A 14,357-nucleotide genomic window follows, 5' to 3' on the forward strand; every position below is an offset into this window, starting at 1 on the left:
GAGTCAGCACTTTGGGAATGACAAAAAAAGAAGAAGAATGAACTAACATCTTATTTTGAGGAGGTTTGGCCATTTTTCAAGCTATCGATTTGTCTGAAACCTGTTGGGGTACAAATGAGGTTGAGCAAACACACTGCATGTTTTGTTGCATCAATTGTAACCAACTTGAATCAAGCCTCATCAGCTTTGAAGGCCAATTGATTAAAAAGGGAAACACACAGACAGAATTTGTGACTTTTACTGATGGAAAGAAGCTTGACAGCAGTGAAGAGGTGGGGTGATGTAAACATGTAACATCAGTGTAAACACAAAAATACATTACAATCATTCCCCTCGGATTTTGTCATGTCTTCACCTGCTCCACTCCATTCCAAGTAACTTCTAGAAGGTGCGGTAACACGTGACAACGTGCTGCTTACATGAACGTATATGCGTTTACATCACATGCATTTTCTGTAAAAAGAAAACCTTGTAGATGAGATATTCATGTTCAAAATAAAAGGATTTAAAACTTCCCATTTCAATAAAAACAGAAAACAATTTAGCGTCGCATGATTAAGGCGGATACGCAAGCAAATAGGAGAAAAGTATATACAGGACCCACTTTAACCAACCCAAACAGTACAAGAACCAACACCATCTACAGTTGAATGGTTATAAAGTGCAGCATGGTGGCTCGGTACGTGGCTCAGTCCGTGTACTCCGTGTACTTCTTGGAGGAGCCGTGCACCTTGCTGGCGGGGTACTTGAGTCGGTTCAGGGCCATTTTCTGGAGCACCGCTCGCGGCAGGTCCACGCGACACTTCTCCGCGAGCTCCACCAGGTAGATCAACACGTCACTGAGTTCGTGAGCGAGCTGCTCCCGCTCGGAGTCGCTCCAGTCCGGCAAACCCTCGGCCACCTCCCCTCTCCACTGGAACAGCTCCGACACCTCTCCCACCTCCCCGACCATGGCCAGCAACAGGTTGCGGGGCTGGTGGAACTGGTTCCAGTCCCGCTCGTCCGTGAACTCCGCCTGCATCCGCCGAATGTCCTCCACGGTGGGTTCGGCGCTGAATGTGAACCTCTCTGGCCTTCCTGCTGCCCCATTCGGCATCTTGGCGCGGGACAAGTCTGACACTGCTGCTCCGTTCGCCTCAATCGAGTGCGTGTTGTTTGTTAAAGTTCCGTTGCTGCCGTTCGAAGAGGCTGATGACACGTCCCCATTTAGTGTAGCTACTTCTTTTCCGTTCATGGCCATTTCGAGCGAAGAGTTCTTTCAGCGTTTAAGCGTAAAAACTCAAATAAAACACTATAAACTAGAGACTCACCAGATGAGTACCACGCACTCAAAGTCCCGCCAGTTGTGAAGACGGAAGTGACGCCGCGCACAAATGAAACAGGAACCACTTGGAAGCTGGGAGTTGTAGTTTTAAGGAGCATCACGCGCTAGCTGTGTGTCGCTTTGAAAACTACAACTCCCACAGTCGCACATCTCTGAGAACAACATGGCGACCTCCGCAAATGCAATGCTATACCATGTCAACAAACAAATATTCATATTTTACCCAAAGGCTTCGTTTAATCCGTGTTTAATCCGGCGGATATGTACATCAAGCTCACGATGCGGCGCTCAACCACGGCTCAAAGTGAAAAGGTTGGTGAGCACGATGATGAAATGATATTTTTGGATACTTCGGAGTAATAGCTGTATTAACAGTCAAACTAAAATGTTTATTATAACAGATGACAGTAGTTAATGTGAGGTAACAGTGAAATGTTAATAATAATTAAATAATAACAATTCTAACTGGTTTTGATTCCTTTATTCTGCCTCCAATCTTTCTTATTGTCTCATATTGGGCTCCTCTCCTCTCCTCTCCTCAGTTCTCCCCAGCAGCTGGTTGGTGTTGTGGGTTTGGAGATCCATGCTCAGATTCAATCCAGCACTAAACTCTTTTCTGGCTCGCCGGTGCGATTCTTAGCACCTCCCAACTCCCTGGTATCGTTCTTTGATGCGTCTTTACCCGGCACTTTACCGGTGAGTGGCGTTTTAAGGCTGTGATCTCTCAGCTGGAAGAAATACACTTTATATAGCAGTAGTGTTTGTCACCAGTTAATGTCATGATGGGTCCACAGGTGCTGAACAGGCGTTGTGTAGAGGCAGCGGTGATGACGGGACTGGCTCTCAACTGTACCATCAACAGGAAGTCACTTTTTGACAGGAAACACTACTTTTACGCCGACCTCCCTGTGAGTTATTCTCTCCCTATCTGTTTCCCTGATGCGGCATGCAAATCTGGATGAATGAATATGAAAGAGATGCTCTGGGTGTTGGTGCTGGTGACGTGGGTGTGGGTGAGGGTGTGGGTGAGGGTGTGGGTGAGGGTGAGGGTGAGACTGAGGGTGAGGATGTGATACGCGGTGAACAGACCCTTCCCACATGCTGATGAGTGTGTTACATGAAGGTGTACCCGTTCTAAGGTATTGGTGTTGTGCACGCTGACTCACTGGCTCATCTAAATGAAACAAAGCCTTTATTAATGTTACGAGTGACTTCATTCCTGCAAGTCAAAATGTTCTCTTGTAGAAATAGGTGTACAGTCGCCGAGAGCCACCATTGTCCCGCGCACCACGCCGCATCATTGCTTCTGTTTTATTACAAGCTCTCCTCGCGGGCCCTGCAGCTTTTCATCATAACTTTATACAGGAAGCTCTCTTGGCCCTGAGCTCTAATTGAAATACAGAGCGAGTCTTGCTGAAACTGCAAAAAAGAAGAAAGAAAGAACACAAGGAACAACACAGAAGGCTGTGGAAGAAAATGACCAGTGTGTTTCTCTCCCCAGCTCATCTCCCTCAGTGCATTTCTATTTTTACATTATCCACAGCTCATTTCCCTCGCCACACTTTTGCTGTTTGTGTCTGACTCACTGTTATTTACATAATTGTAATAGTTGTGTGAAGCTCATATGGTATGGAGTCATAAACTCACAGGAAGTGTTGGGGACACCTTTTCCCACAGCAGATAGTTTGCCTTGTCAAACACAGATGGAACACATTAATCTTTCATCATTGATGTCTTTGAGTTACAGCTGTGCTTTCCCTGATATGACAACTCAGAAAGTGGATTGGTATTATGATTCGTTAGGCATAACATTGTGCTGTTATTGATTAAAAGTCGAAACTACATATAAATTAAAAATAGCGATACATTTTCAATTCTACCCTGAAAATCGGTTATTATCGTTTTTCATATAGCCGACAAATTACAAAGAAAGACTTAACCAACAACATATTATTCTGTTTTCCCATCCCTTAGTTCAAAGGTATGATACCAAACGTTGGAGTGTGTGTTCGGAACAACTTTGAGCTGTGCGATAACACACACACACTCCATGCAGAGTAGTGGAAGATCCTGGACGGCTCGGAGAAGTTTGATTAACGGCTTGGCTTGTTGTTTGTCACCATGCCGAAGGTGTCGCTCTGCGAGGTGATTAATAGTTTTGTGGAAGACGACAGGTGCCAGGGCGCAGACAGAGACGCCATATCAGGCTTCAACTGCACAGACAATCAATAGATTTTGCTCTCTTTATAGGATTTGTTGACAATGAAAAGATAGAAAAAGAACACCTGAATGTCTGGCTCTTATCTTCAGTAGATGCTCATAATGGGCTTTACTTTTACCTTAAAGTAGGTGTCCTTGCCTTAAAATGATGGATATCTCCCTCACACTTCGTCCCAGTTTTAAGATTCACTGCTATATAATCGTAATAGCAGAGGTGAACCAAAAAAAAAAAAAAACCCTTAAATCAGGATTTCCATTTACAAGCCAAGCTGCTGTTCCCTTTGCTCTCTGTAATGGAGCGCTGGCATGGCAAGGTCTCACTGTCCTTTCAATCCCTCTGGGTCATTTTTACTGCCATGTTGACATTGTAGGGCTCCGTCTATTTACTCACTTGGCCCCACAGAAACTTCTTTTAATACATCAAGGTTTTTCTCATAGAAAGTTTTACGAGAGTATTTCACTTTTTGGAATTTTCAAAGTCAGCTGTTGCCTGAGTGTGATGTCGTCCTAACGTAGCTGCGGGCAAGGTAAGGAGAAGGATAATGATAGACTGAGGAAGAGACTTTAAAGCAGACACTAAAGTGGCCCAAACCAAGGTTCTCGCTTGAAGCAAGCAAGCAGTGAACGAGATGGATCAATACAGCAAACAAAGCTTTATGTAAACGGATGCTTTGCGTTTGAGTTGAATTCGACAGCTATTCAATGCGACATAGAATTAATTGGTTGTTTTGTTCAACGGATGAACATTGGAATGCGACATCATCCGTCTGGAGAGGCAGAAATTGTCAGATATAATGAAATGAACACTGAAGGTGCAGTAAGAAACATTTCCCCGTTGTTTTCCCAAACACCAGTAAAAAGCAAATGACGAGCAATGCTTTCTGACAGTATATCCTCTGATGTAGATGAGCTCTACCACAGGCGTCTCATCTTTAATTTATGAGCAAACTTGACTTTCTCGTGAGAAGGTGACAATGAGGCTTGACGGCGCTGAATTGTTTTCTATAGAGCTCGACAGAGTACTTCAGTCTCCTTTCAGTGTTACCCAGGCTTATCGCTAAGCACAATGTGGCAGCAGAGACGTTGTTCAACCACCACGGTAGAGATACTTAGAAACTTTGTGTGCTGTAGCTCGAAATCCCAGCCCAGATTCCCCCCGAATAGGAGCACAGGGATTACTGTTGGGCGCCTCCTGCTCTCTGAGGTGCTCACGGAAGATTCCATCACCCGTTTGCGATTCATATTCATTCATTCATAGCAGGAATTATAATACTGTTTTGCATTTTTGGGGAGTATGTGTTGGACATTGTCAAGGTGCGATAGTTTGAGATCGGCACTGACACAAAGGCAGAAGAAATTGATCTGATTTGTCCTTTACACACTCTTTCGCCAGGATCTTGGGAGTCAGTTGGTGTTGCCAAATCTTTGTTTACGCAAACCGGCCTCGTAGCGACACTGAGTGATTATTCGTCACTCAGTGTGCACAGTGATGATGCAGCAAGGATGTATAGAGGTGCATCACTGGCCCTGTGTCTGTGTCTTCATTCCCTGTGTGTGAAACCATGTTTGTAGTCTTCAGGTCCTCAGAAATCCTCAGCTCATCTGTGAAACAGTTTGATCATCGGAAGTCTGAGTGATTTTATGATATCATTTTATGACCTGATTTTATAGTTCAACCGTCTGTGCTAATAAAAGGAAACCAGCAGCAGCAGCTTGAAGGGAATTATTCTTAAATTGCATTGTACATTATTGATATGTTCCGTGAGAGAGCACTGATTGCATTTTGTAGAACAACACAGTTGCTCATTTAATGATTAATGCTGCTGTCCAACCAGCACTTCCTCTTTGTAGTGAAAGAGCAGGCGAAGCACATATGTAAACTTTGAAACAGCCCTCTAATAACATGCCGCACGCACAACTCCACACTAATCTCCCAACAAACACAAATAATTAGTTTACTTGGAAGATGTGAAGTTTCCTAATAAACATACATGAGGTGACTGTTAGATGAGTTTAGATGTGTTTGCCTCATCACACACGTGGTATGTTACGCAATGGGGATGCATGTTTGCGGCATCACGGCAGGGAATCAGGGAATCTTGATGTTGGGCACTGGACAGGAGATCTGAGTAGCAAGAGTCTGGAGCAAACTCACCTCCCGCTTCATTATGTAGCCGACCGAAGTTGACGGATAATGCAGAAAATGCAAAGTGACTTTAGTTGTGCAGTGCCAGTGCTTAGCAGGCACTTCTTCAGCCAATGGAGATGAGATTTTTACTGGCAGTGACAAAATGCATAGAAAGATTAAAAAAGGAGAATCTGGAGTTTTCTGATGGCTACTATTTACATCAAGCAGATAATTTAAAGGTGGAATCCACAAAGGGAAACAAATTGAAGAGGAAAAATCCCCAGTAGTCAGGTTTTTCCCTTTTTCCATTAGTAAGAGCTGTGCATGTGATCGACGTGTCAATCAGGTGCATTGTACAAAATGAGTTTTCGCCGTCCGTCTCTGCTCCCGTATCCTCCTTTTAGTGCGAGTACCCAAGTCCCTGTGATGTGGTTGCCATAGTAATGTGAGAAATTAACAGGGAGCAGCACTTTCCTGAGCGATGGCTGAAATATTTATCTTGCAGATTTTGTCTGTAAAAAGAGAGTAAGGATCCGTCCAATCCACCGGTGTTGTGTTCACTCGCCGCTCTGTGATTGCGTTGGACCCACAACACTCCCGAGTCAAACGGCCGCTCCTCCACTCCACTGCTGCATCAGGGTTTAATTTAAAGACTGGGGGACACGGTGTCTTGCCGCCTTAATTAATTACGCCTATTACTGCTGCATAATGTAACCCCATGAGATGAAGTGTGAAAAATCTCAGAGAACATCATTAAAGTGTGCTTGACATAAGAAATTACACATTATTAATTATTTACTATTATGGGGTTCTTGGGAGAGTGCAGAGCAGCGTTCCCGGAGGCGACGGGGTTCCGGCCTTCTTGCTTGAGGGCCACGCCGAGTCCAGTCATCATTCAGCGTTTTTCTGTCCGCAGGCTGGATACCAGATCACGCAGCAGCGGCGGCCTGTAGCCGTGGACGGCACCCTGACTTACAGCCACCTCGGGGGGAAAAAGAGGAATCAGGTGCTCAAGAAAACCGTCCGCATTACACAGATCCAGCTGGAGCAGGACAGCGGCAAGAGTCTCCACGACGACCAGCGCTGCCACACGCTCATAGACCTCAACAGAGCAGGCAAAACAAATACTCTAATTCCAGAAACTGGCTGGATACAGACGTTATACAGTGGAGGTTTGTCACGGCCCTCCACAGTTCAGACGCAGTGGAGATGTAAACGCACAGCTGTCTCCATGTTCACCAGGTGTAGGTCTGATGGAGTTGGTGATGGAGCCTGACATGAGCTGTGGGGAGGAGGCCGCCGCAGCCGTCAGAGAGCTCCAGCTCATCCTGCAGGCGCTGGGCACCTGTCAAGGCAACATGTCGGGTAGGGAAAACGCTCCCTCTCTCTTTCTCTCTCTCTCTAAACCATATTTCATTCCATTGCTTACATCTACCCTCTTTCCCCTTAGAGGGCCAGCTGAGAGTAGACGCCAACGTGTCCGTGCACGTGCCGGGCGAACCCCTGGGGGTCAGGACAGAGGTGAAGAACATCAACAGCGCCCGCTTCCTGGCCAGGGCCATAGGTGAGCAAAGATTAGGAGGCTTAAAGCAAGGGTAGCAGGGCAGAGAATGGTGTTTCGTGCTCAATAACAGGAAGAAACCTTTGACACTGTTCCACCGCAAAGGTCTTAAGTGGTGGCATTAAAGCTCAAATATGTACGTTGACATTTACACGCTGTGTCACCGTGAAGGAACTGCTGAGCTTTACTCTCGGCTGAAGCATTTTTGATACGTGCAAGAGGTCAAAGTGACCGTCAAAGCAAAGATATATTCAAATACGACCACAAAGCAAAGGCAGAGGTGGAATAACACCGCTGAGTCCTTGTTTATCTTTGTGTTTTCGCTTTGCTTCAATTCATAACAATGAGGATTAAATGTTTTTTTGTCAGAACCAAATCAAGGCAGAGTAAAGGCTCTGTGAGTGTGATTGTCACTGGCAGCGTCTGATGAAACCAGTCTGCGATCCAAACACGGTGGATTGCGTTCTCATAGCTGATGGCTGGAGAAAAAAATGGCAAGGTTGGTGTCAAGTCTGCTTTCTGATTATTGATAAGGAGTTTCACTTAAAAAGCAGAAAAGTGCCTCTGACAGACAATTACGCCATTTTACATGCAGGCCTGCCACAGAGCTTTTAAAGTGACACACTGCGGTGCTGTGCTTGAATACATTCTGGAGGGAAATTGAAGACAAAACCTTCACTTATCACAGTCAACAGTCAGAAACCTGTTAGGTATGAAAGGTTTACTTAAGATATTAGAGCAGATGTTTGTTATTTACTAGAAATGTCAAAGTGTCCCTCTCTCTCTCTCTCTCTCTCTCTCTCTCTCTCTCTCTCTCTATCTCTCTATCTCTGTCTGTCTCTGTCTCTGTCTCTGTCTCTCAACAGACTATGAGATCCAGAGACAGACGGACGTCCTGCAGAGAGGGGGGAGAGTGCAGAACGAGACCAGGGCGTACGACTCCAAATCGGGGTAAGACGGTGAAGAACCCGGAGCCTTTACCTCAAAGCTGTCGCCAACAAAACACACTGACGGAGATCTGTGCCCCGGGTCGTTACTCTCAGCTGCGGTAATGATGATGCAGAGGGCCATTTGGATGCTGCTGTCCGCCCGTGTTATCCTTGAGCTACGTGCTGCTGCTCTGAGGCTTATGGGCTCACAGAATGAGCGAGCTCTCACACAGCTGAGGCCTGGCTCGTGAATGAAGTGTGTTAAAGAAAGTACCTTTGACCTCTGATTGGCTCTTTACTCCTGGAGTCATATCCAGGAAGTTGGATATGACTCCGCCAGTACTCGGATTTTGAGACTGATATCAAATTTACTTCTAAAAAATAGTACAAGTAATATATTGATCGTGATGCCGTCTATAAGAGTCGGGCTCTGATCTAACTGCATTGGTTTAAAGGCAAAGGTTTGAGTGTGGTTTCTTTCCCAACTGATTTGAATGTTCATGTAGACTGTCTGCATCTTTCCCTCTAGAGAGACCACACCTATGAGGGACAAGGAGGGGCTGCAGGATTATCGGTGAGTGTGTGGCTTTGCGTGTGTATATGAGCCGATCTGATATCAGAAGATGATCCTGCTCCCCGTAGGGACTCCTGACTGGCAGCTGGAGATTTAAAGAGACGCCATTCACAGTCTAGATGCAACTGTGTGTGTGTGTGTGTGTGTGTGTGTGTGTGTGTGTGTGTGTGTGTGTGTGTGTGCGTGTGCGTGTGCGCGTGCGCGCGCGTGCGCGTGTGAGCGCGAGTTAAGGAGAGGGACTGACAGGCAGGCATGTTTAAGGCCGATGGAGTCACGGAGGAGGAGTGAAAGTGAAATGTGCAGGCTAATAGTAGCACAACAAAAGCCTGCCTCTTCCCCGCTAAGCTTATCTCTACTGCTGATAAAGCCGCCCTTCTCTCCCTCTCTACTTCCCTCCCCCCCTTCTCTCCCTCTCTCCTTCCCCCCCTTCTCTTACTGCTTTTCCTTCCCTCAGGTTCATGCCGGAGCCAAACTTGCCCCCTCTGATAGTTTATGAGGATAAGGCGTCGTTGCCCGCTGGCATGGACGCGCAGCAGGCTGTAGTAGTGGAGCAGATAAGGGAAAGACTGCCAGAGCTGCCCAGCGTCAAGCGAGACAGACTGGTGCAGATGTACGCCATCCTGCCCGAGCACAGCTTCACTCTGGTGGTGAGAGAGAGATGCTTCTCAAGCTTGACCCCCCCCCTTATTATCCCAACTCGATCGTTTTACCTGTGTGCATCAACTGGTTGTAAACTAGGCGGAAAGTCTTGGTGGAAACGTTGAAAGCATTCACACTGTGCTCTGTCTCAGAACGAGGACGGGCTGGTGGATTACTTTGAGGCGGTGATGAAGGAGACCAAGAGGGAGCCACGGAAGGTGATCGGCTGGGTGGCGAATGAGCTGCTGGGTCACCTCAAGCAGCGAGATCTGAGCGTGAGCCAGAGGTGAGCGCGTTTACACTCGCACGCATCTTAGAGAAGGAAGTGGTTTCTCATCTCCAGCTCCTAACTGGAAACAGCCAGCGTTGAAGTCTGCTGAGATCAGGCACGGTGCTCGTACACACACTGGCATCTGCAGTGCCATGTGGTTAAAGCTCTAATTGAGTAGTTATTGATGAGTTTGACAGTCTGGTGCCTTCATGTGCTATCATACAGATCCCAGATGAACCCAATACTCAATCGCTTTCACGGCATCCAACAAAGTCTTCTCATCTCTGACGTCGGGGGGCCTGGCGCAATTTTCCGAGGATGTTTTTTCCGTTGGCCTATTTGCTTTACCCGAAAAAATGTTTCCCTGCGTGTGAATGCTTTTTGCTTTTGCCTCGTTTTCCCTCCGAGGCATTTACTGATGTACGCTCCCGTTAGAGCAGTGACAGAAAATGTCCCGGAATTACACTTTTGTCCCGAGCCCATTATGCCAGGCGCTGAAAATTGTTGTAACATTTCTGAGTGAGAGAGCAGAAGAGAGAGAGGCTTTGATGCAGTCGCTCTGTAGTCGGAGTGAGGAGGCTACAAGAAGAATGTCCTGATATGTCCCTGGTTTTTGATTCCGTGTCCATCAGGTGAAATCTATTCTACCTTTTAAGAAACTACTCCTTGCCTGTTTTTAGATGTAGAACGGTTTTAATCGACGTCATAAACCCCTTATTAACTCTTTCCCTTATTTCTTGATCTACCGAGCCTGATCCAGAACCTTTACTTGTGAAGTTGTAATCATTCCGAGTAGAAATGAAAGTGCTACATCCACCAGGGGGCAGCAGCAGCATTCGTGCCTGTCGGGAGGGACTTTCTCTAGGTAATGTTTGTCACCTATGTTAATGCCCTACAAGGCCATCTAGTGGACAATCTAGGTGAGTGTCTTCAATGCCGCAAACCTTAAAGTACCCTTAACGTTTTCCTGTTTGTAGTGATGGTTTATATTCCGGAGCTGTTAATCTAACGGAATAGAAGGCCACCTGTAGGCACGGGGCTTTAAGAGCTTAACACAGAGTTATTCTAAACATATTCAGTTGACTTCAGACAAACATTTGGTCAAAGTTTTGGTTTGCTGCTGATTCCAACCTCCAGCATATATTTACACACACACACACCCTCACTTATTTGATCTCCTTTTCCTTCTGCACTGGTTTGATAATGATTCATCCAGAAACCTGTTCAGAATGATGTTTCCACTCCTGAGTCGGTAACAATAACGCCTCATTCTTGCATTTTTGCATCCACGGACCGTTTCTCCTCTTTATACTCTGGTTTGATTGACACGGCGGAGGATTATTGGACCGGAAGTCTTCGCAAATACTGATGAGATGAGGCCTTTTGGCAAACAACAATATAATAACATGCAAATTCATAAATCATTGATTATTTCCTAATTATTTCTGTCGGTCAATTAGAAATCCCTGCTGCACTCGATGGGAGGAAAAACTGTTTTGACAAATCCGGTTACATCAGTGGCTTAGTCTCCAGCTGTGTGTGTTTACGTCACACTGTGGTACTAAATATCACACACTCATCTCAATTTGTAATTTTCCCTACAATGGCAGTTTAATAGGAGATTGCAGCTAAAGGGGAAAATGTGCTGCGACAGATCTGTGTGGTGTTCATGAAGCTCATTGGTTAGATGAAGAACTGCAGAAGCTTCATGTTAAAACCCGCAGCCTTCGACTCAAATGGTTTTTATGGTAGTAATTCTGTGGTAATGTATTCTAATCGAAAGCTGTGAGTCATGAGGGAACGCAGGAAATCAAGTCACGTTTGAGGGCCGAAACGCCGGCGCAGATGCTGTGAGCTTTACTTTATCTGCCACTCCAGATTGTGGGGAAGAATCTGTGTAAAGGACAAAGTAGCTGCTGTTTATTCCTGCATCGTTTTCTGTTTGCCTTGGAGGAAAAGGGGGGGAGAGTTTAAAAGCCAAACAAAGAGCGGGCGAGCGGCAGGTGGGAAAGAAATGGAAGAGAAAAAAAAACAGCTCACACGTTTGAGTATTTGGCAGCTAGAAGAAAATTACAAGATGTCAAGTAAGAGGAAATGCAAATGTCTTCTTGTTTGTCGGTGTGATGATTCTGGCAACATCTGAAGCCAAAGTGCTCTTTGATTATTTGGCATGTCAACCATTTGAATCCTCTTAAATCATTTCTTTTAAGCCAGTAATGCAGACATCATCTTCTTTATAGATCTATAAGTGTTTCACACTCCTGCATCAGTATAGACATTGGATGTTTCCAGCCTTATCTGTTAACGTGCAGCGACTGACCCGCTGAAAATTGTTGTCCCGGTGTTTGAGATATAGGCCAAAGTGTTGACAAATGCACTACAAAACGTAATTGAAATCTGTTTACCCTGTTTGCAACGACTCAAGCACGCTGTTAACCTCCTCATTATTATTCCCTCTCCTCTATAGGGGACTCCTATCAACCCTCGCTGCAGATAAACAATAATAATGCTCTCTAATGTTTACAACAACTAATTCACTACGCAGACTTAGAAAACCTTTGTCAGTGAACATTTGAATAACACTGAACGCAACCCAAACCTCCTTTTGGCCCTGTTTGCCTCCAAGCCCTTGAATCAGAACCAAGTGAATCACTTCGACAGGCGAGAAGGTAAAAACTCCAGACGTGTCATTAAGCAGACTTTGCTGTTGGGGACACCCACTGTGGGTCCAGTGGCAGATTGTGGCAGGATGGTGACAGGCGTATGAAATGTTCCACCGGGGTCGACATTAATGCACCAGCAGAAGATGCGGGGGGTTTGAAAGTGGGGAAGTATAACGAGGGCTCCTCTCCCTGACATATAAACAGGGGAACGGGCAGGCGTGTTTGCATGATGGATACTTTTCATCTATTTTCCCCCAGTGTTTTGGTTCAGGTTTGGAGGGAAAAATAGCTCGGGACCGTCTGGCCTCGTCTCCACTCAGCCATAGAGTCAAATGATCTTTGATTCTGTTCTCTGTGTCTGGTAGCCTGGGGAATAAACAAAAGGACGTGGAAAATCAAACACACTATAGTCAAATCACAAATGTTGACAGACTCCATCTCTTTCCTGTGTCTCTCTCTCTCTCTCTCTCTCTCTCTCTCTCTCTCTCTCTCTCTCTCTCTCTCTCTCTCTCTCTCTCTCTCTCTCTCTCTCTCTCTCTCTCTCTCTCTCTCTCTCTCTCTCTCTCTCTCTCTCTCTCTCTCTCTCACCCTCTCACCCTCCTGTTATGTCTTCATAGTCTTCTGTATATCTTGTAAACGGTTATTAACTTACATCCTCGTTCATTTTCAGTCCGATTTCTCCCTCTGCCCTGGCAGAGCTGCTGGAACTCCAGGAAACGGGACGCATCTCCTCATCCGTCGCCAAGCAGGCCAGTCAGCAGCACATAATGCAGTTATCTCCCTCTGTCTGATAGACGTACCAGTGCGTGTTCTTCTGACATGAGTTTACCCCGTGACTTCCTTGTTAACCAGGTGTTCCAGGAAATGTGGAGGTCATCTGGCAAGACGTCCCTGCAGATCATCCAAGAGCAGGACTTGGGATTGGTCAGTAACACCGCAGAGCTGAACAGCATCTGCCAGAAGATTGTAGACTCTTATCCAAATGAGGTGAGAGCTCCTATACAAACAGTCGTTGGCATCTTTCCTAGTCTCATCTTGGAGCCGTGCTGTATCTGCTGTGGTTCTCTACAGGTTCACGCCGTCAGAAATGGGAACAAGAAAGTTCTGAACAAGCTGATGGGTTTCGTTCAAAAAGAGACCAAAGGCAGAGCCGACCCAGTTCTGGTGCGAGCCATTCTGGAGGAGAAGACGACGACGACGACGACGACGTCATGAAGAACAGATCCCCCACTGCAGACGATGTTAGGGAGGCACAGTCACGTCAAACAGAGAGAACAGAATCACGTCTCTCTCTTCCCGCAGAGCATTTTGTGGTGTAAACCTTCATTTATTTTACCATCCTGGTCCTTATTTGATGTTCTGCAGGTTGGTAACACTGGTGATGCTGCTTAAAATGAGGCTGTGTGTGCAAAATATGTTTTCACTGGATACTGACAGCTCTTTCTGTATTTATGTATGAGATTAAAAGTAATAAAGCTTTTCATATTATCAGTACAGTAACCCAGATGTTTCTGAGTCTCTGCCGCAGTGTTATAAAAAGTAAAGGCCTTCAGATGTGATTCCTTAAAGGCCTGTATATAATTCAGTGTACCCCTCAAACTTTATGTCCCTTTAAACGCTGCCATACGGGCCATAATGCTCATTTAGTGAGTCAAAACTCACAGAGGGAGAAGATTACAATCCTGATGTAACAGTCACTCATCAAGAGAGGCAAGATCCTGCCTTTGACTAAGCAGGCGTGAGTGTGATCAGTGAGCACCCTCTTGTGGTTGATGTGTATAAGACTGTGTGTCATTCATGTGCTTCGTTTTGTTTCATGCAAGTTGTGTGTCATGCTTGCATTTGTTCAAAATGGTTGTATGACTTCTTTTATGGGTTTCCTTTTCAACGAGACCAGCTCTGTGTTTTCCAACATTTGGCTTAAAGGAAATACCAAGTCACATTAAATCATAAACTGCTGTACTGCTGTGCGGGTGCATGTGACTGCTGATGGGCTTTAGTCAAGGTTCATGCTGGGTCATCATCAGCGTCCAGTATCACATGTTACA

The 14,357-nt window shown here is 45.7% G+C and overlaps 2 protein-coding genes across 2 annotated transcripts; one reads left to right on the forward strand and one right to left on the reverse strand.

The window, feature by feature from the left end:
• Positions 1-225: 225 nt before the first annotated feature.
• On the reverse strand, positions 226-1,356 carry dctpp1 (dCTP pyrophosphatase 1). The gene has a single exon (XM_076147960.1). It carries the CDS (start codon positions 1,238-1,240, stop codon positions 689-691), a length of 552 nt encoding a protein of 183 aa, XP_076004075.1. The 5' UTR covers positions 1,241-1,356; the 3' UTR covers positions 226-688.
• A 130-nt stretch (positions 1,357-1,486) lies between these two features.
• gatb (glutamyl-tRNA(Gln) amidotransferase, subunit B) lies at positions 1,487-13,686 on the forward strand. The gene is made up of 13 exons (XM_076147791.1): positions 1,487-1,636; positions 1,867-2,020; positions 2,119-2,232; positions 6,589-6,787; positions 6,915-7,037; positions 7,123-7,236; positions 8,100-8,184; positions 8,692-8,736; positions 9,191-9,383; positions 9,528-9,661; positions 12,980-13,058; positions 13,162-13,296; positions 13,381-13,686. The coding sequence occupies exons 1-13, from the start codon at positions 1,488-1,490 to the stop codon at positions 13,522-13,524; spliced, it is 1,668 nt and encodes a 555-aa protein (XP_076003906.1). The 5' UTR covers position 1,487; the 3' UTR covers positions 13,525-13,686.
• Positions 13,687-14,357: the final 671 nt, after the last annotated feature.

This window comes from Genypterus blacodes, unplaced genomic scaffold (genome assembly GCF_046128005.1).
Source record: "Genypterus blacodes isolate CSIRO-AG114 ecotype Tasmania unplaced genomic scaffold, CSIRO-AGI_Gbla_v1 ptg000039l_1, whole genome shotgun sequence".
In the NCBI taxonomy this organism is placed as follows: Eukaryota; Metazoa; Chordata; class Actinopteri; order Ophidiiformes; family Ophidiidae; genus Genypterus; species Genypterus blacodes.